Source organism: Protopterus annectens, chromosome 8.part0 (assembly GCF_019279795.1).
Source record: "Protopterus annectens isolate FY-2018-M chromosome 8.part0, PAN1.0, whole genome shotgun sequence".
Lineage (NCBI taxonomy): Eukaryota > Metazoa > Chordata > Ceratodontiformes > Protopteridae > Protopterus > Protopterus annectens.
This window is the reverse complement of record NC_056741.1, coordinates 1,365,149,169-1,365,172,061: the sequence shown is the minus strand read 5'-3', so window position 1 is coordinate 1,365,172,061 and position 22,893 is coordinate 1,365,149,169. Positions and strand designations below refer to the sequence as shown.

General features: G+C 37.1%; 1 protein-coding gene across 2 annotated transcripts in view; it reads right to left on the bottom strand.

Annotated features, from left to right (window-relative positions):
* Positions 1–15,178: 15,178 nt before the first annotated feature.
* Positions 15,179–22,893, bottom strand: part of HMBS (hydroxymethylbilane synthase) — a 378,523-nt gene continuing 370,808 nt past the window's right edge. For both annotated transcript variants that reach the window (XM_044080943.1, XM_044080944.1), the window contains exon 14: positions 15,179–17,147. In XM_044080943.1, the coding sequence (XP_043936878.1) occupies positions 16,974–17,147 (174 nt within the window). In that variant the 3' untranslated portion in view covers positions 15,179–16,973. The remainder of the gene's footprint in view (positions 17,148–22,893) is intronic.

Genomic DNA, 22,893 nt, shown 5'->3' with positions numbered 1-22,893 from the left:
CAAGAATCCAGGGTAATGAGGGAAAGGAAGGGGAGAAATCAAATACCATCATGGAAATATTGAATTGAGAAAACTATAAAGCAATTAAGACTAGAAACGTCACTGTTAGAAGACTACAGAAGAGTGAATAGATCAACAAAAATATTAAGAAAGATAGAGGTGATAAAAGAAATACACAGTATTAGAACAGACAAGGATCTATCATGAACTATCGCAAATAAACTAAAAGGTTCAGCACAGGCAGGAAAAACTTAAAAGATACGCAGATAAATATAAAGGAAAAATACAAAATAAGCAATTTATTGATGACCCAAAAAGGTTTTATAGAGAATTGGGAAACAAGGTAAAAGGAACTGAAAGACCACCAAAAAAAGAAGAAACATACATTTTGGAAAATTATCTATGAAAATCCTGTGGAATATAACAAAGATGCTAAATGGATAGAAGAAGTAAAAGAAAGAATAAGAAGGTTAAAGATACATGATATTAAATGGGATAAAGTAACAGCCAGAGAGATTGAAACAAAGTTAAGAAAAGCATCTAATTGGAAAATCCCAGGCCCAGGTGCAGTACCCAACTTTTGGTTAAAAGTATTAACATCTATGCACAAAGATTTAGCAGTGAGTAAGAACTATTTATATGTGCATCCTGAACAGACACCAACCTGGCTAACAGGAAAAACAATGCTGAGTGAACTTGCAAGCTACCCTAAAAATTATAGGCCAATAACTTGCCTTCCAATGACATATAAACTATACACGGGAATTGACAGAGTTTATAGTCATTTAGAAGAAAACAATTATGGCAGTAGAACAAAAGGGCAATAAAAGAAAGTCATATGGGACAAAGGAACATTTGTTGTTAAATAAAGTCATAGTGGAGAACTGTAAAAAGGGGAAGAATCTAAGTATGGCATGGATTGACTACAAAAAAGCATTTGATAGTATCCTGCACTCATGGATAAAACAGTGCTTAAAAATGTATAAGATACATCCTACACTGATCGACTACAGTACACTGACCATGAAACAGTGGTAGACCACTTTGCAATTAAGCCACGATAAAGGACAAACTATTATCCCAGGGATAAAAATTCAGAGAGGGGATATTTCAGGGTGACTCTTTGTCATTGCTGCTATTCTGCCTTGTCCTTAATCCATTAAGCTGTCTACTTAACAGCTTATGCCGTGGCTATCATTTGGCTCCTAGAAAACAATGAAGCATAGACTTATCTTCTCTTTGTCAATGATTTAAAACTGTATAGCTCATCAATGAGAAACTGAAAGCACAACTGCAAGTTGTTAAAACATTTTCAGATGATATAAGAATGTCATTTGGTCTTGATAAATGTGCAAAAAGCAACATTTAAAGCAGGAAAACTGCAAAATTAGGAAAACATCAGTTTGGGACAAGAATGTGATATAAAAGAACTTGAGCAAGAAGGAGTGTATAAATATTTGGGAACTGATAAAGGATCAACAACAAAACAAGAACAAATGTGAATAAAACTTAGTAAGGAATATTTCAGAAGACTTAATACTGAAAACAGCAATGACATCTAGGAACAAACTCCAAGTTATAAAACAATTTGTTCTTCCTGTCCCAACTTACAGCTTTGGAGTGATTGACTGGCTCCAAAACATTGGATATATTACATAGGAAAATAAGAAGGAAGCTTCATGCTGACCAAATGATTTATAAAAATCAGTGCATACCAGGGTTATATATTCCCCATTCTGAAGGAGGGATGGGCCTCATTGAAATTGATTACATGTATAGATCTGCAATCGTGGGACTCCACACATATCTGCTGAGCTCACAAGACCCAAACGTAGTGAAAGTTTGGAAACATGAGGAGAATAAACCTAAGATGACTTCTCTGCTTAATCTAGCAGAAGCATATCAGAGTCGAGCAGGAATAGAAATCAAACCAGAAGTAGATAAAAACTAGGCAGTAACTGAATATGCTAAAAAAACAAAAGAAAGCATATAAGGTGAAGGATCAGATGAGAAGGGAAGTAATGTGGAAAATGCATAAATATAGTTGCAAGTATAGAAAACTTCTGGAAGAACCTCATATTGATCAGGAATGAACGTATCAATGGTTAAGGAGAGATGAATTCAAACCAAGAGATGAAAGGTTAATAGTGGCGGCACAAGACAGTGGGCTACATACACATTGGTTTACAAAGTCCATTGAACATGTGGGAGAAACAGACAAATGTAGGTTCTGCAAAACAGAATTGCAAACAGTTACATACCTTCTTGCTGGTTGCAACATACTAATGGCAGAAGGACTGTATACTATGTGGCAAGACTGTTGCACTGTGGATTGTGCAAACATTATGGTACTGAAGTGGCTGAAAAACACTGGAAACATGAGCCACAAAGCATCATAGAAAATGATGAAATCTACATCACAAGATCATCCATTACCAACAGTTCAAAAGACAGATGCTAGAAAACTGCATACAGTGGTCCAAGAAAAGACAAAAGTAGTACTGATCATCGAAATTGCCACACCCAGTGAATACAGTGTCCTGCATAGAGAGAGACATAAAGTCATAAAATATCAGGATTTGCAAGCAGAAACGAGCAATGTGGAAGAAAGATACTCAGATAGTTCCAATAGTAGTAGGAGCAAAGGGTCTTATAAAAAAGAGTCTGCAATCATATTTAGATATGCTACTAATACATGTAACTCCATACGAATTGCAGAAGGAGTCATTACTGGGCACATTGCTGGTGCTGCAAACAGCACTTTTGGATGACATCAGTGTGAAACAATACTAATTTCATGAACTTTAATCATACATTGAGTTAGGAATGGGGTCCATTCCTGTCATGGTATTAGAAACCCAAACGATTTGGAGAAAAAAAAAATTTCCCATAAACATTTATGACTCACATAATCAAATCAGCTTACACCTCACATCGTTAACTTGGCACTATTCCCTCCAAACAGTAGGTAATCTAATACCTCCTTTACCATAATTGCAATACATGACTACTACCTTTCAGTCCATACATATTATGTAACATTACGTTATGCATAACCTTCTCAAACATCATTTGTAATATTTTCATTAATATTTTATAGTCTGCATTATTCAATGTAATTGACCTTCAGCTTTTTATAATGTTTTGTAGGAGCCCTTTATATACTCATATTTACATATATAGTTATAAATTGATACAATCATTTTAAATCATTTTCATAGATTACATGTCAATTTTGCAATCTATATATTTTATATCAACCCCACTCCTTTTTCCACAACTATAATCTAATTTTCTTTAGTATTAGTGACAATATCCAGTTTCCATTAAACATTATTTCATTAATTCTTTCAATCCACAATACCCAAACTATATAAAACACTATGTCCACATTTGATTTTATATTCTCATAATATCCATATTCAATCAATATTTATATCCTCATTCTTGAAATTTTCAAAAAAAAATTCTATAATTTGTTCCACAGTTTTTTTAACTGTCACATTTTAGGAAAATGTGTTCTGTTTCTTCTTCCCCACAATACAAACATACTCTTTCATTTTTCTTTTTGTATAGCATATTTGGCTTTATGGGGATTTTTTTCTTTCCAATCTCCACAGAAAATCTTAACATTCAACATTATATCTACACCATTTCTTTCTTTAATTGCTTTAATCTTTACTTTTGGGATATTGTCCCATGGTTTAATTTAATAACATTTCCTCATAATATTTTATACCATATTTTTCTGATTTCTTCTACTTCAGCAATCTTTATTTTCTACATTCTTATCTTTTGTTGCTAATTCTCTTCTTTGTTCTTTTATTTCTTACTCTTTCCCTGAATTTATTATACTTGTACTTAAATACATTTGTCACTAATTTCTCATTTTTTTATTTAACATTTCAATACCTTATACAAATTTAATGATGCAACAAAACGATCAAATTTATCACGCATAATCTTCCTCCTCCTTTATTCAAATATAACACACCCCTTTTAACAGGATTTAATCTCATATCTCCACATAAAGGAGAAAGGTATTTCTAATAAAAGTTTTTTATATACTCTAGAATAATGACAATGCTGGATAAATATGCTATCTTACCTATTAGTTAATTGAATGAATTAATCAAATGCACTCTTTTTTTTATATGTTAATCTATACATTTCCATAATAAACAAATGTTTTTATTTCCTTTATTATATCACAACCCTTCTTATTGCTATCAAAATGTATTCCTAGTACTGATATTTCTTTCATAGAAAATTTGTATACCAGCTATTTTTATTATGTCACCTATTCCTTTACTTTTTTTCTTTATTATGAATCACATATCTTTACTTTACACTTTTAACTAAATAAATAACTTCTCTCATCCATTCTGTATTTTTAGTTATTATCACCTGCATATGACATCATAACTGAATTTCAAATTCCATTTGAATTTTATAATTTTCTGATTAGCTTCTCTAACTATTGTATTCATAACTACAACAAATAAAATACTGATGCTCATGGAACATCTCCGTCTTATAACTATTATTCATATCTATTTCTTTACTCAGCCAATCATTAACTAAGACTCTTATTTTATTATTCTTATAAGCTGTTCTGCACACCTGCTTAATTTTATCATCAACATTATGTATCTCCATTATTTTCAACAGTATATCAAGCTGTATTGAATCAAATGCTTTATTAATATCTACCATAAATTTTGTATTTTCTTTCTACTTACATCATCTATAATTTCTGTCACTATCATTAATACTTTTTGGCATCCCTTTCCTTTTATAAAATATACAATTTCCTCCATTATATATTTCATCTTATTCTCAATTTCTTGTATTATTTTATAAATATCTTATAATCTGTATTATTTAGAATTACTGGTCTCCAGTTTTTATATCTTCCTTTTCTCACTTTTTTCTGTGTAAACTTTAATATCTCACTACACAATTCTTTATAATTTAATCCTACAGTTATCCACTTAATACAGATATAAAATATTTTTTCTGCCATCGTTCAAGATGTTTATACATTTCAAACCCAATATCATCTAGACCAGATGCTGATTCTACATTTAACTGTTTAAACACTTTTTCTAATTCATTTGGTGTGATCTCTTTTTCAAATTATTTATTGATTTTTTCAGAATTTTTTTTTTTACTTCCCATGTCTTTAAACTATGTCCCTTTTTACTAAACATTTCTTCCACATACCTTACAAATTCCATAATTTGTGGCTGACTTTTCCTTATATTACTTTATCTTTTATTTCTCTCATTAAGCTACTATCCCATTTACTATTTTACTTAGATAAGGTGAAAACGTTTCTTTCTTGTAAAAACTATCTTTGTTTATACAGCAAATCTTTAATTTTTCCATATTTTTATATAAATTTATTTTTCACAATAATCACTATTGTTTTCTTAATTATCCATCTCTTCTCTATATATTTTAGCATATTCTTGCTGGTCTCTTTCTTACTTTATTCTGCCAAAGTAAATATCTTTATATTTTCTTTTTAAAAGTAATCCACCATTCTGACCAATTAACATAAACGTGTTTTCATAGTAATATGATCCTTCCATAGGTGGTTAATTTCTGTCTTTCCATTTTCATTCTTTTTTCATTTATTCTTTTTATTCCATTTCCTATATTTAGATTTTCTTTATTATATTTACAACCATATTACCCAAAGATCTGAGAAACCTGCTGCAATAGTTTCTTCTTCCATTATACATATTCCTTATAATATTAAAAAATAATCAATTTCAGATGTTAAACTACCTCTACTTTAAGCCCATGTTTTTTCTTCCATATAGCCAATTTTCCACATTTTATTAATTCCATAATCATTTTTTACATATTTTCCTCTCTTCTTTCTACTTCCCCTTAAATCAAAATTGAAATCTCCTGTAATTATATCCATATTTACAAATACATAAGCCAATATTTTATAAAATAGATTATTGCTTTCTTTACTAATCACATAAGCATATACATCAATAATCCTATGCACCTTTTCTTGCCATCTTACATCTATAATTGTTAACCTTCCATTTTAATATAACATCCAAAACTTTCATTACTCTTCTGCATAAGATTGCTATTCTTGAACACAATTCATTCTCTATGTTCCTTATTTCCCATTCCAAATATTTTACATCTGTAATCTTTCTACATATGTCAAAATTCTTACATCTTCCAGAATTATAATATCAACCTCACATTTGCTATAATTGCTATCATTGTAATATTTCTCATACTATTAACTTTCACTGAAAGAACCCTTAAATTATTCCTTTCCATATTTCCTAGTTTAGGAGATACCATCCTATACTCATTTCTTATAAGAATTAGTTATCCAATCCATTTATTCTTTTCCTTTACATTAATCTTTTGCTCTTCTACCAATGTAATTCTTTTTCTTACCATTTTCCAACATATTTCCTTTTCACCTCTAACTTCTGATTCTCTAAATCATCCCCTTAATTATTTTTTCAGTATCTCCCTTTTTTTCTATCTCATCTTCAGTCTTTTTTGTTCTTCTCTCTGATTTATAATACACAATTCATTCACTTTCTTTACAATCCATTCATACATGTCCATTTTTTACATTTATAGAATTTGAGTTCACATTGTTTTGCTTCATATCCTGTTTTTCCACATATACACTATTTCTTTTTATCACATTTATCGACCAAGTGTCTTTTTCCACAAAATTAATATCTTTGGTTGTTTTAAATATTTCAGAAGCAGAATAATAGCACTTGAAAGGAAACCAAGAAGCAGAATAATAGCTTTATTAAAATGGACAGTCATATATGGTATTCAGAGTTATTTGTCTGAGTGGGAGCACTACGCGAGCATTTATTTGGTTACTGGTTTGTGTCCTCAACATTTTGCAACACCCCTGTGGCCATCATTTATGATGCACAAAAATATGTACATTTTTCTATTTTCAGAATGACATTGCAAGTCCATAAACCTCTATTGTCAAACTTTTGAAATGTCTATTTTTTTACATATATTCTTTAAACGTTCTTTTAGTCTCTTTCAACTTCAGTTCAAAATCGTATATGAACTTTCTTTCTAAAAAGATGCTTTTATTATATATTCATTCTAAGCATTATTGTCTTTTTTTGTATTCACACACAAATCTCTCCATACCTTGTACAGTCTCAAAAAAGTCACAAAACCTCTGTTTATCAAAGCAAATGCTCTTACCTCTTGTGTTTTCACACCCAAAGGTAAAATTACATTGTCCCATATCTTGTATTTGTTCAACTCCTAGTCTCTTTTGCTTTGTATTTTTACCATAAATTTTCTTTTTACACTGTCCTCTTTTTCTTTTCTTCTCTCGTTCCTTCTTGTATAGCTGCTACTGTCTCCACATATGTTTTCTTTGGTTTTCTACTGTCTCCTCCTGGCATCACTTCTAAATTCACCTCATTTATTTTCCCCATAATTCCCCCCACAATGACTTTTTTAGGTTCCTAAGTCATCTTTCCTTTCTGAAAAGAATGTAAAGAAAAAGTTTGTCTGCTTCACCTACTGCTGTGTCTGTTCAGGTCCTGCCTCCTTCGATTTCCTTTTGAAGTCATTCCTCATGTTAAGACTTGAATACTCCCAACAACTTTAAAATATGGAGGGTCAGATTTCACTGCTCTGGGTGAGACATTTCATCCTCCTTACCATACCATTGCTATGATGCAGATAAACCAGTACAATATGTGGTCCACAGCAGGAGAATGTTGGAAATGAACACTTCCAACACACTGGTTTCCAGCAGAGTCATGAATGCAGAGGATTTGCCTCTCAACAGCCATTTAAAACATCCCACCAGACCAAAAATGTTTAGCATTTTATTTCAAGATTTTTTGGTGCCAAAGAAAACAAGGAATCTCAGGCCCACTCCAGATCTTATTGGACTAAATGTCTTCATCCAAAAAGAAATTCTATCCTTCCTTAATTACCAGACATGGAATGGATGTGTTGTTTGGACCTCCAGGATTCCCACCTCTATATCTAAGTTTCCAAGGAAGGTTCGGTAGTTTTGGGCTAAAGTCAGTAATTAACAATTCAAAACTATCTTCTTCAGTCTCACTTCAGCCATGGACTGTTTTCCAAGTGTTTGTCAGGAGTTGCAGTACACCAAAGATTGTACATAACCAAGATTTTCTATTGTATGGATAGCTGGCTCTTAACTGTCCTATCTTGGGAAGATCTCCTTTATAACATGTCTCTATTCAAGCTCTTCTCTTGGTGCAACAGTCAACTTTGCAAACTAAGTTGTTGCCAGTTTAGTCTCACATTTGCAAGTTAAACTTTGCAAACTAAGTTGTTGCCAGTTTAGTCTCTCACATTTGCAAGTTGAACCTTGTGCACCACTATATGTCAAGCTTTCTGGCCCAAAATGGGAAATGATCCCATCATAAGGTCGCTGTTTCTATTCACTCAGTGCAGTCTATTCCTGAAAATGCTGGTCTTAAGGCTTTGGAACTCACGACAACTTCTAACTTCATGGCCCCTCGTGTTACAATGGTCTTTTCATTGTACAATTCTAGTTCGGTGATCTGAACATCTCAATCCTCTTTCCTATCCAATTTAAACTTCAAAAATATGTCCCTCAAATCTACAATGGTGGTTGGATGTAGCCAACCTTTATTCATGAAGTCTATTCTTTCTCAACTCCTCAGGGTAGACTGACCATGGGAGTGTTGGGATGTACTACAAACAGCAGACCTTTTAGGGTATCTGAACTCTTCCAGAGTCCTAATTGCATATCAGTGTCTTAGAAATGATGGCAGTTCCTTTGCCCCTATTGGTCTTTCAGTAATCTGTGCATTAGCTGTTATATAGTACAACAATAAACAGGGAGAAGTGCATTTCTACTTACTGTAGTGACAGGCATTGAGAGTGGGGCAATGAGCCATCAAGACACTTCACTTTCTAATGTTAATACACATTCCAAGGGAGGGTGACTACAGCAAACATACTCATCCACTGTCTTCTGATGCCACATGAATGGTTCTTCAACCACTAAGCTGCAAGCATAATCTTTCACCTTTGGGGCAGCCCATTACGAAACCTTGCTGTCTCTCCAACCAAAATCAAGAGGTATAATTCCTTTGTCTTGAATCTTCTCTGAGGATCAGCAAGCGAGAAATGCCCACCAGAGACCAAATGAACTTTTACACACACCGCTCATTTTCACTAATAAGAGTCATCCATATTCATTCTAAATCCTTTTTTGGCCCAACAAGTGTGGTTCCCTCTTTAATGAGCCTTCCTTCTACAGGAGTCCATCTGTCTACATCCCTTCAAGACAAAACTATCTCATCATTCAGGCAATTCTCATACACATCTTCACCCTCTAAAGTGGATGGCCTGGCTTCCTGCCTTCTCTCAGAAGGTAATTTCCATTATTTCTTCCTCTCACAGGCCTTCTAAACAAATGACTTATATGGACCCGTTTCTTCTCTTTTGGTGACTGATAAAGAAATTGATCCTTTTACACCACCTCTAAATTTTTTATTTATTTTTTTTACACTGATCTTAATTGAGTCTCTAAGTCACTTTAGCAGCCATCTCACTTTATTTCTGGTCTACATCTCTCATTTGTAATCTTATGGTCCGCATGCTGATGTCTGCTTCAGACCTCCAGATAGCGACTTTATGCTTCTATGGGGTTTTTATTTCGCACAAAAAAAAAAACTTACTAATCCATCTTTTGAACAAGCTAGCTCTACAGATGCACAGTTTCTGTGTTGGAAAATTCTCATCTTAATAGCATTTGACTAAAGTTCTTTCTGTCAAGTCACCTACTTAATTTCCTACAAGAAAAAGTTACACAGCTATCCTTTGTGTTTAAAGTAGAGACAGTTAAACTTGAACCTGTTAATTAATTTTACTTTTTTTTCTGAACACTTTAAATGTGGTGAATATATGCGGCTTAGATTCTATGTGGACAGAAATCTTTCTGCAAAGATGACTAGTTGTTTACACCCATTGTTAAATCAGGGCAGGAGCAAGAAAGCATCTAAGTTTACACTTTCCAAGTGATTACCTAATTCCATTCAATATTGTTGCAATAAAATGGTAGTATCTCTTCCTGTAGCCTCTAAAGCACATCTCATTAGAGCAATAGCTATTCTTAATGCCTTATTCCACAAAGTTACCATACAAGTCACAATTTTGTCTTTCGAACACTTTTGCAAGACATTACAAGGCTGACATTATTTCCTGGTCTTCTTTTGGGGCTACTGTCGTTAGTGATACATTTCTATGATGGAGGTCACCCATGAAGAATTCAGCAACTGTGTCATAAAGACTACTGCAGGGGGACCTCTTCCTTTCAGATCTGAAAGTTCTGAACTTAACATAATGACAGATCTGTAAGAAGATGGCACATCCTTGTTAACATATTCTCTCTCAATCTCCCACATTTACTGCTTTTTCTCGCTCTCTGCTTTGTCCTCTCCTTTCTTATTTTTTCACATAACTCAGCACTACATACAGAAGAGCTGGAGAATGAGGGGTGCATGATGGGAAAGTAGAGGATGTTGATATGCCTGGGAAAGTTATCTGACAAGCAGTCTTAATACCTGCAGCAAAGGTAGTAAAAACTTGCTCAAGATTACCTTTGTCTTTATAGAACTATTATGGTGCTTGCATAACTGATTTCAGCAAAGCTGTCTGCTGCAGGGGGTGGGACAAGAACTGTTCCCCTCTCCAGGATACAGTGAACATGGAGTTGACTGCATTAGTTGCAAGGATGCAAAAGGCTGTGGCCCGTTCATATATAAGAGTGTTGGGCAGGGCTTTATCTTCCTTGGAAAAGAGCTTGTTTAAATTTCCCAGAATGCATCTTGGAGACTTTTTTTGTCTGAAAATGCATTTGGGTGGGGTCTACTTAAACTTACAAAAAAGTACTGTTTGGCCCACAATTTACCATGGATGATCCTTCTACCACTTGTAAGACCACTGTAATACAAGAAAGTAAATTAAACTAAAAAGCATTTTGTAGGGTGTTGAGCTCCCTCCTCTACCCTCAGTGAGGGTGCACTGGTCCCATAACTTTTATTTCCTAACATACCACCTCCAAGATCACTTCATCCAAGGAAAGTGTATATACACATTTTCTTTTCTTCCCAGCTGTTGCTTATAAAGACTGGAAAGGCATCTGCAGATCACCCACACTGGGTACTTCAAAGTTAGCTTTTTATTTAATAAAAATGTGGTAACTGAATGGGCAGTAGGAACTTGTGATCAAGTAAGTTTGGCATCAGTAATAGACTCTTTGATAAAATAGACACATTTGAATAATACGTACATATTAGGCTATCAGTCTACAGCCTATTACAAGCCTAATAGCCTATTAGCCAATAACCAGAGATCAGAATAAAACCTTGTACCTTGCATCTGTGGAGTAAAGATCTTAAACTTTATGACAAACCTTCCCTCTTTGACTATTCATCCAAAATCCATTTCTGGATGAATCCATGGTGGGAACAGCAGCAGTTCTTTTAGTGGGGACAAGTCTACAGTGATTCGAGAGAGTTAAAAAGGTGGTGGTGCTGCGGAAGCATTGTCACCTCACAGTAAGACGTTGTCCTGTTCGATTCTCAGATAAAGTGTCTTCTGTGTGGAGACGTGCGTGAATGGGCGTACCTTCGTTGAAGGTTATGCATCAGAGCTGGCAACTCGGCACGTAAAAATCTACTGCCAATCATTAGCGGACCGAAGTTCTGCTGTGGCGACCCCTAACCGGGAAAAGCCGAAAGACACAACAACAACAAAAAGTTTTAATAGTTATAAAATCCAAATCATAATCTTTCAGACAGATAATTAGAATATGTGGTGGAATGAGGAAGTACAGGAGAGTATACAGAGAAACAGGTTGGCGAAGAAGAAGTGGGATTGTCAGAGAGATGAAGAAAGTAGACAGGAGTATAAGGAGATGAGGTGCACGGCAAAGACAGAGGTGGCAAAGGCTAAGGATAAGGTGTATGAAAGGTTGGACACTAAGGAGGGAGAAAAGGACCTGTACCGATTGGCTAGACAGAGGGACTGAGCTAGTAAAGATGTGCAGCAGGTAAGGGTGATAAAGGATAATGAGGGAAATGTACTCACAAGCGAGGAGAGTGTGTTGAGCAGATGGGAAGAATACTTTGAGGGGCTGATGAATGAAGAGAATGAGAGGGAGAGAAGGTTGGATGATGTGCGGATAGTGAATCATGACATGCAGTGGATTAGCAAGGAGGAAGTAAGGATAGCTATGAAGAGGATGAAGAATAGAAAGACTGTTGGTCTAGATGACATACCTGTGGAAGCATGGAGGTGTTTAGGTGAAATGGGAGTGGAGTTTTTAACTAGACTGTTTAATGAAATCTTGGAAAGTGAGAGGATGCCTGAGGAATGGAGAAAAAAGTGTTTTGGTACCGATTTTTAAGAATAAGGGTGATGTGCAGAGCTGTAGTAACTACAGAGGGATTAAATTGATCAGTCACAGCATGAAGTTATGGGAAAGAGTAGTGGAAGCTAGGTTAAGAAGGGAGGTGGTGATTAAGTGATCAGCAGTATAGTTTCATGCCAGGAAAGATCACTAAAGATGCGATGTTTGCTCTGAGAGTGTTGATGGAGAAATACAGAGAAGGCCAGAAGGAGTTGCATTGCGTCTTTGTGGACTTAGAGAAAGCATACGACAGGGTGCCTAGAGAGGAGTTGTGGTATTGTATGAGGAAGTCCAGGAGTGTCAGAGAAGTATGCAAGAGTGGTACAGGATATGTATGAGGGTAGTGTGACAGCAGTGAAGTCTGCGGTGGGAGTGACGGATGCGTTTAAGGTGGAGGTGGGATTACATCAAGGATCAGCTCTGAGCCCTTTCTTATTTGCAATGGTGATGGACAGGTTGACAGACGAGATCAGACAGGAGTCCCCGTTGTCTATGATGTTTGCAGACAACATTGTGATCTGTAGTAAGAGCAGGAAACAGGAGGAGGAGACCCTGGAGAGGTGGAGATATGCTCTAGAGAGAAGAGGAATGAAGGTCAGCAGGACTAAGAATATGTGTGTGTGTGAATGAGAGGGAGGATAGTGGAATGCTGAGGATGCAGGGAGTAGAGGTGGTGAAGGTGGATGAGTTTAAATACTTGGGATAAACAGTTCAGAGTAATGGTGAGTGTGGAAGAGAGGTGAAGAGAGCACAGGCAGGATGAAGTGGGTGGAGAAGAGTGTCAGGAGTGATTTGTGACAGACGAGTACCAGTAAGAGTGAAAGGGAAGGTCTACAAGAGGATAGTGAGACCAGCTATGTTATATGGGTTGGAGACAGTGGCACTGACAAAAAGGCTGGAGTCAGAGCTGGACTTGGCAGAGTTAAAGATGTTAAGATTTGCACTGGGTGCGACAAAGGTGGGCAGGATTAGGAATAAGTATATTAGAGGGTCAGCCCAGGTTGGAAGGTTTGGAGACAAAGTCAGAGAGGCAAGATTACATTGGTTTGGACATGCGCTGAGGAGGGATGCAGAGTATATTGGGAAAAAGATGCTAAGGATGAAGCTGCCAGGTAAGAGGAAAAGACGAAGGCCTAAGATAAGGTTCATGGATGTGGTGAGAGGACATGCAGGTGGTTGGTGTGACACAGCAAGATGCAGAGGATAGGAAGAAATGGAAACAGATGATCCGCTGTGGCGACCTCTAACGGGAGCAGCCGAAAGAAGAAGAAGAAGATTCTAAGCCGAAAATATTTGAGAGATTAATCTATATTGGAATCTGTACTGACTCAGTTATGCAAGTCAGTAATTAGACTGCAGCCAGGGATCATTCATCATAATAAAATAGGTTACACTGTAAAAAAAAAAAAAAAAAAGTACTGATTGTTGGGATAAGGAATTCATTTTCTGCAGGGATTACTGCTACTACTGTATAATGCTTTGGTGAGTTATTTGCTTGTGAGTTTTGCGCGTAGTTTTGGTAACATACAGTCACAAAGAAGCAAAACTAAGTGAAAAAGAAAGAGGAAGGTGACAAAATAAAGGAAATGGATGATTGTAACTACAATCAAAGGATTACAGAATAAATATATTTTCTCTGGAAGAGATTTAGGTATAAGAGTAGAACATCTAAGACACAGTTGTATTCTTTGAATGGACAGAATAGAACTTCACTGGCAAGTTGCACAGAACCACATTAACATAACAACACAAAGCTGTTTTCATAGAAAGATGCTCATCTCTGAAACAATTTACGTAGTGGAAGATGGATGTGATGAACAGGACACTCATATTTTTTTTAGACAGAATGAGACAAACTGTATGGAGTTTTAAGAGGAGGGGACAGACAGTTACTTATTTTGCAATACTACACCATATATGCTTCTAGACAACACCTCTCAACTGTTCAGAATTTCCCAATTTCTGTCTCATATTCTTCATCTGTACCTCATAAAACTTGTGGTTTTATGGTAAATCATTGAGAGGTTTCAGACTTCATATACTTCAGAAAATGCATGCCAATGCAAAGCCAGTTATTCCTTCAACTTTCTAAGTTTATAAGAGCAATATTTAAAATTTGTTCCTGAGTTTGGGCTTTTATACTCCAGTTATTTTTCATTTTGACCAGAATTTTTGCACCAAGAGGTATTGATCTAGGCAGGTCATCAGTATTACTCTGGCCATGCATGTGATGAATGGGTCTTTATGTAGTCATCCCTGGACCAGAGGTCGAACTGACAAGAAAGCCTCAACTCACATGTCTACCCTTCATGCTAGAGGACAGCAAGAAAAATATTGGTATAAGCGAAGTCAATATAACGGCATGGCAAATGAAATACTAGCAGCTAATCAGGAGTGGAGAAGAAATGCTGCAGGTACAGATTGTTTTAATTAAACAGTCAGATTCCCCGGGTCCGCACCAGTTCTAAGTCAGCAGCTAGCTGCCAGATGATGCGGGACACCGGTTGGGACTGGTGCCCACCAAAGCTGGGGCAATCCACAGGAACAGCCTGTAGCACATCCAGAGTTACTGCCACCAGTCCGAGGGGGGGGGGGAGCATGACAACTTACCACTAAGAGGTATCAGTGCCACTGACCAATGTAAACTGCAGTACTGCAGGCTGTAAGAAAAAAATTCAAAGTGTAACCACAAAATTAAGAAACAACCAGCACTCTGATGATAAATGTTTATTGTCTTCTACATTATTAAATCCAGTAGTTTGTGCATAGTTTGTAAACAGGTTCAACAAGTTATATTTCTTTTCACCAAAATGTAACAGCAGGCACTTCAAAATGAACAACAATCAAGCCCTTGAAAAGGGAGCTGTGCATGGGTGGTCTTTAGTACAACTTATAATGGCATACAGAGAAACACACAAATGGGATAAAAAATTCACATAAAAATTGCGGGATATGGTGCACAGTTTTTGTGATTACCTTAGATTTCAACATCTTTATCAGTGTTCTTTTACAGTAGTACTATGCATAAGAAAGCCACATGATTATGCATGCTATAAAGAACTCCCCCGATAACAGACAAGAGACATATTACTATGCGATTGATAAAATGCAGTCACGTGACTGTAAAGTTACTGCAGCACAAATCTGAAGGTATGATCATTTTCTTAATTTTTGTACCTTCAGCACTATTGTCAATATCACCAAACTGTGGTCATGTTTTCCTTATCTCTTTTCCCATTAAGATGGAGAGTATCTGAAAACACTGCCCAAAAATAAAACCTTTCCAATACCTCATTATGTACACACTTTTTGTTACACTCAGCCAGAGCACCGGGATGCCTGTTAAAACAATCAGCAAATGGACCTGTGGTAGGCAAAAATGTCTGGCATTACTGATCCAACACTCTAACATTCAATCACTAAGGTTTCCCAAAATACTGAGACTACTATACCAGCCAATTAGCCTTATCCCAAGGAATAGCAATCTTTTAATTGGCATACTTAAGGGACAGGTGTATGTTTGAGAGAGGGGGTTATTCTTAAAAGTGCTGCAGCGAGTTTTGAAATTCATCTGGTTAATTTTGTTTCGCTGTTGTATAATCATGTGTGAGCATCAATCATCAGCACACAGCATTTTAGTCATGAAGGCTTCATGGGCTGGTTAGGGTAAATGTCTACTAAGTATGTACTTGTTTTTATTAATTCTGTGTGTGGCTGTCCCTTTTGTTGGTGCCGGTACTTCATGCAATCTTTCAATGTAGGACAAGAATAACCACAGATTTAGCTCATATCAACCACCTTCATGGTCATCAATAATACTGAAATACAATTCTTAGTGTTCACTTCTTTTGCAAGTGGAAATCTAAGAGAAGAAATGACAAGTAAATGATCTTAAACAGAGACTAAGAAACAGCATAATTACACCATCATCAGCAGGGCAATACAAAATACCAGAACAGAAAATGCTACTATCCAAATGTTTCAACTTTCAAACTTTTTTTTGTTTAGCACTACATTTGTCACCATGATTCAAGCAAAACTGACAAACGTGTTCTTCAACGAGCAGTCTGACTTTTAGCTAAGTAACAACCGAACTAATGACATATAATTATTTTCTCTTGATTTCCTCTGAAAAGTCTCCCAGACAGACATTTCTTGTGGAGTAGATATCAAACATATGGTGAGTAGCACCACTTATTTTTTAGAAGATGCCTGTGCAGTTACAACCAAACCAATACCCAAATGGAATTATAACGCTTATAGATTCTTCTGTCTTTTCTACATATGCTGTTCACTATAATTATGTCAGTTATTTTTAACTGAAAAAAATAACACATTTAACACTGAAAATACATATTATGAAGGCAGTCTTATGAATAGGCACCTTGCTTTTAGTGCAGTTAATGCAATGGCTCAACTATTATAATTAACATCATGTCCTTCCTTATTCTTCATATTTTCAGTATACCCACCAATGTTACAAATAAAAAAAGACAGAACACTAGCTTCATTTTGCATCATTGAGTTGTCTTGCAACAGTGAGGATTTCCTTTGCTCCCTGACACAGAAGCAGGTTGGCTAGGTCAACTCCCAGCTTCTCAGCTGCTACTAATGCAGAATCAGGAATGTTCTTTGCAGTGATTCCCACATGTTGAACATAATCTGCTGTAATGCTGTCTTCCTAAAATGAAAGAAACTTAAGATGAACAAAAAAGATGCATATCACTGCTCATAATAAATAAATAACATTTTAAGAAGCAAATGTCAATAGGATGGTATTAAAATAGCCCTCTTAACAGGTAAATTTGACATTATGCCTTATTAAACATGCAGCTTTTAAAGACGGTATTAAAAAAATGCTGAAAAAAATCACAAATCAAAAACATGCTCTGAATGTAAACTTCATGTAATAATGAAATCTGCTAGATAATGTGTCTTTTCCTCATCTATTTTAGGTAAATTACTAGAAGGAATTCTCTGCAACAGTGTACCAGATGATGGCCCACAAGTGCATGAAACAATGAAGAATCAGTGAGCAAAGTATAAGTTTAAGCAATTTGAATGAAAACATTAGGGGCACCACATATAACACCATTAAGTAATGCTCTGGTTGCAAGGAATGTTGGATGTATACAGCTGACATTGGGACCACTCATCACATAAAAATACTTTCCCAGGTTGCTGATTTCACACTTTCCCTCACTGTGTAACCCACGCTGCCTTGTCCTGCTTCTCCAGTTCTAGAGTAAACATTTCAAAACTAACAAAACAAAAACAAGCATAAGGCTGGCAAAAGAAGGAGGGATGGTTCCCACAGCTAGAGCTCTACTCACAGATGTAGCATTATGGGAAGTGTCCATAACTTTTACGTATGATATCACAGAGCTTCATCTGCAGAATGTGATATGACAGGTTCATAGGTTGGTACTAGGCTATCGGCCCTAGGGCCTATACAAGCTTAGGCATAACAATTCCCTGGCTATTTCTTCCCACACTATTTACTTTCCTGGACCCCTGTCTAGCAGGGCGACTGACGTGATCCCTGGGGTGAATTTCCTTTTGAAGAGGGCCAAAGAGGTGCTCTACAGAGCCCCAGCTTACACTCCTGGGTGCTTGCTCTAATAGAAAATTATCATAATCAATGTGGAAGTCCTAGATCTGGAAATGATGCTCAGTAATACTGCCTATGCAAAGCTACACAGGGATGACCAAGGAGCTATTGCACAGAAACTATCCTAAGTATCACTTTGGAAGACAGCCGCAGATGTGGCAATAACTTTGGAAGAATGTGGTTTTTGAGCAAAATGGCTTTACCAAATTTGTCACAACAAAAAACAATCATAAAGTTATCTGGATGGGCACCAACTGGTGAATCCCATGGCTTCATGACCTTTAACAAAGGACACAAAAAGCTGGTCATCCTTGCTGATGCACATAGTTTTGTCTGCATAATACCAGGCCTCTTTCTCAACATCCATTCAGTAAAGAGGATACTTATGTAACAAGGTCTTCCTTATTATCTTTAAAGTGGCTTGACTGAAAGAGCTTACAGCTCAAAAATTATGTGGGTTCAAAGCCTCACAAAAATAAGACCTTCCATACTTAGTTCTACTAATGCAGCAGTCTCAAGTGGTGGAAAAGTAAGTTTTGCACTAGGACTTAAATGGGCCACAGAGGCAGAGCCCCTTTTAAGAAATGTAAAGATAAAAGTAACCCTCAGAATAGCTGTGCAGACTATGAAAGAGACCACGGACATGAAGACTCAGCTTGTATGACAAACAGAAGTAGCCACCAAGTGTATTTTGAGGAAGGATTAACAAACCTGTATCAAGACATTCCAAAAGTCATTGCAAGACCTATGCTACTGAGGCAGAAACGATGTTCAGATTACAGGTCGATGGCCAAACAGGAATCCTTTTCCACTTATAATTGTAGGCCTTATGAGAAGACCTTTGAAGATAAAATTAGCACATCAGAAAAAAATGCTAACCTTACAATCAGTGAAACTGGAACAACAAATCTGTCAGCCTGCGCATGTGGTAATCTGGAATGAGCACCCCAAAATGGGAGAGTCAGAAGTATGTGATGCGGCACTGGTAACAGTCGGGGGGTGTCTCCATAAGAAAGGGCTGGAAAATAGGAAATTAAATCCATCTGGGCCATAATGCCTAAAAATGTTGGCATTCTGCATGAAATCCATTAACAGAAGTAATGGTGGAAAGCGTACAGAAGCCATCCTTTGTCTAACCATCGAGAGGAGAAATTTGCATCTCTTGTCACTGGACAATGACGATACTAACAGCACACTGGGTGCCTACATTTTCTGTTAATTCACTGGACTGCTCAATGGATGTGTGCATACATCAGCTGATTACATCTGGTTGACTTCCCCAGGAATGTGGTCTCTCAGAAGATAATTGTTCGTGAAGGTTCCACTCACACACTCTCCCAGTCTCTCTACACAAGGGGATGTTCGAGTGTATTCACTGTTGCAGTCATTACATTTGGGTAATCCTGCTGGTAGGTTGCCCTCAGTCGGTCTGAATTCCAAAGTCTTGGGTCCTGCGTCGGCTATAGTCACCCCTTCCCTGACGTCAAGTCGTCAGGGGTATAAAAGTAGCAGCCGACGCCATTTTTAGTTTTTCTTGCCCCAGATATCAGGTGCCCCCAAAAAAGGGTAGTCAACATTTATATCTATATATAAAATAACATGCAGCAATATAAACTTTACCTTCATCCACCAGCAAATACACCACATAGGTTGTATAAATCAGAGAAGGAAAGATAGGTTTCATCAGAAGAAAAAGGGGGGGATGGTGGGTGGGTAACCTGGACTGCAACAGTGAATACACTCTAACATCTACATTTATGGTAAGTGTACACAACTGTACTATGTTCTTCGTGTTTCACTGTTGCAGTCATTACATTTGGGTAGATTCTCAAAGCTATGGTTGGGAGGCTGGAGCTAAACAGCATTAGAAGCGGGTATGAGACCCTGCAGAACTGCAGTGGCAAAGCATGCCCTAGATTTAGAGTAGAGTGGCAGATGATAGTGCTTTGTAAAGGTGTGCACTGAACTCCAAGTAGCTGCCTCTAAAATGTCCTTGGTTGGTACTCCTCTGAGAAAGGCTGCTGAAGTGGCTGCAGCTCTGGTGGAATGTGGCCTAATGCCCTTAGGCACTGGCTTGCCATGGTATAAGTAGCAGAAACAAATGCAGTGGCCTATCCATTTTGAAATAGTCTGCTTTGAGATAGCCTTTCCTTGTGATCCTGCAGCATATGCCACTAGTAATTGCTCTGTTTTTCTGAAAACTTTGGTTCTGTCCAAGTAGAATCTAAGCTGTCTGTGTACGTCCAAAGTGCATATCACTGCTCATAATAAATAAATAACATTTTAAGAAGCAAATGTCAATAGGATGGTATTAAAATAGCCCTCTTAACAGGTAAATTTGACATTATGCCTTATTAAACATGCAGCTTTTAAAGAAGGTATTAAAAAAATGCTGAAAAAAATCACAAATCAAAAACATGCTCTGAATGTAAACTTCATGTAATAATGAAATCTGCTAGATAATGTGTCTTTTCCTCATCTATTTTAGGTAAATTACTAGAAGGAATTCTCTGCAACAGTGTACCAGATGATGGCCCACAAGTGCATGAAACAATGAAGAATCAGTGAGCAAAGTATAAGTTTAAGCAATTTGAATGAAAACATTAGGGGCACCACATATAACACCATTAAGTAATGCTCTGGTTGCAAGGAATGTTGGATGTATACAGCTGACATTGGGACCACTCATCACATAAAAATACTTTCCCAGGTTGCTGATTTCACACTTTCCCTCACTGTGTAACCCACGCTGCCTTGTCCTGCTTCTCCAGTTCTAGAGTAAACATTTCAAAACTAACAAAACAAAAACAAGCATAAGGCTGGCAAAAGAAGGAGGGATGGTTCCCACAGCTAGAGCTCTACTCACAGATGTAGCATTATGGGAAGTGTCCATAACTTTTACGTATGATATCACAGAGCTTCATCTGCAGAATGTGATATGACAGGTTCATAGGTTGGTACTAGGCTATCGGCCCTAGGGCCTATACAAGCTTAGGCATAACAATTCCCTGGCTATTTCTTCCCACACTATTTACTTTCCTGGACCCCTGTCTAGCAGGGCGACTGACGTGATCCCTGGGGTGAATTTCCTTTTGAAGAGGGCCAAAGAGGTGCTCTACAGAGCCCCAGCTTACACTCCTGGGTGCTTGCTCTAATAGAAAATTATCATAATCAATGTGGAAGTCCTAGATCTGGAAATGATGCTCAGTAATACTGCCTATGCAAAGCTACACAGGGATGACCAAGGAGCTATTGCACAGAAACTATCCTAAGTATCACTTTGGAAGACAGCCGCAGATGTGGCAATAACTTTGGAAGAATGTGGTTTTTGAGCAAAATGGCTTTACCAAATTTGTCACAACAAAAAACAATCATAAAGTTATCTGGATGGGCACCAACTGGTGAATCTCATGGCTTCATGACCTTTAACAAAGGACACAAAAAGCTGGTCATCCTTGCTGATGCACATAGTTTTGTCTGCATAATACCAGGCCTCTTTCTCAACATCCATTCAGTAAAGAGGATACTTATGTAACAAGGTCTTCCTTATTATCTTTAAAGTGGCTTGACTGAAAGAGCTTACAGCTCAAAAATTATGTGGGTTCAAAGCCTCACAAAAATAAGACCTTCCATACTTAGTTCTACTAATGCAGCAGTCTCAAGTGGTGGAAAAGTAAGTTTTGCACTAGGACTTAAATGGGCCACAGAGGCAGAGCCCCTTTTAAGAAATGTAAAGATAAAAGTAACCCTCAGAATAGCTGTGCAGACTATGAAAGAGACCACGGACATGAAGACTCAGCTTGTATGACAAACAGAAGTAGCCACCAAGTGTATTTTGAGGAAGGATTAACAAACCTGTATCAAGACATTCCAAAAGTCATTGCAAGACCTATGCTACTGAGGCAGAAACGATGTTCAGATTACAGGTCGATGGCCAAACAGGAATCCTTTTCCACTTATAATTGTAGGCCTTATGAGAAGACCTTTGAAGATAAAATTAGCACATCAGAAAAAAATGCTAACCTTACAATCAGTGAAACTGGAACAACAAATCTGTCAGCCTGCGCATGTGGTAATCTGGAATGAGCACCCCAAAATGGGAGAGTCAGAAGTATGTGATGCGGCACTGGTAACAGTCGGGGGGTGTCTCCATAAGAAAGGGCTGGAAAATAGGAAATTAAATCCATCTGGGCCATAATGCCTAAAAATGTTGGCATTCTGCATGAAATCCATTAACAGAAGTAATGGTGGAAAGCGTACAGAAGCCATCCTTTGTCTAACCATCGAGAGGAGAAATTTGCATCTCTTGTCACTGGACAATGACGATACTAACAGCACACTGGGTGCCTACATTTTCTGTTAATTCACTGGACTGCTCAATGGATGTGTGCATACATCAGCTGATTACATCTGGTTGACTTCCCCAGGAATGTGGTCTCTCAGAAGATAATTGTTCGTGAAGGTTCCACTCACACACTCTCCCAGTCTCTCTACACAAGGGGATGTTCGAGTGTATTCACTGTTGCAGTCATTACATTTGGGTAATCCTGCTGGTAGGTTGCCCTCAGTCGGTCTGAATTCCAAAGTCTTGGGTCCCAAGGCCGCTATAGTCACCCCTTCCCTGACGCCAAGTCGTCAGGGGTATAAAAGTAGCAGCCGACGCCATTTTTAGTTTTTCTTGCCCCAGATATCAGGTGCCCCAAAAAGGGTAGTCAACATTTATATCTATATATAAAATAACATGCAGCAATATAAACTTTACCTTCATCTACAAGCAAATACACAACATAGGTTGTATAAATCAGAGAAGGAAAGA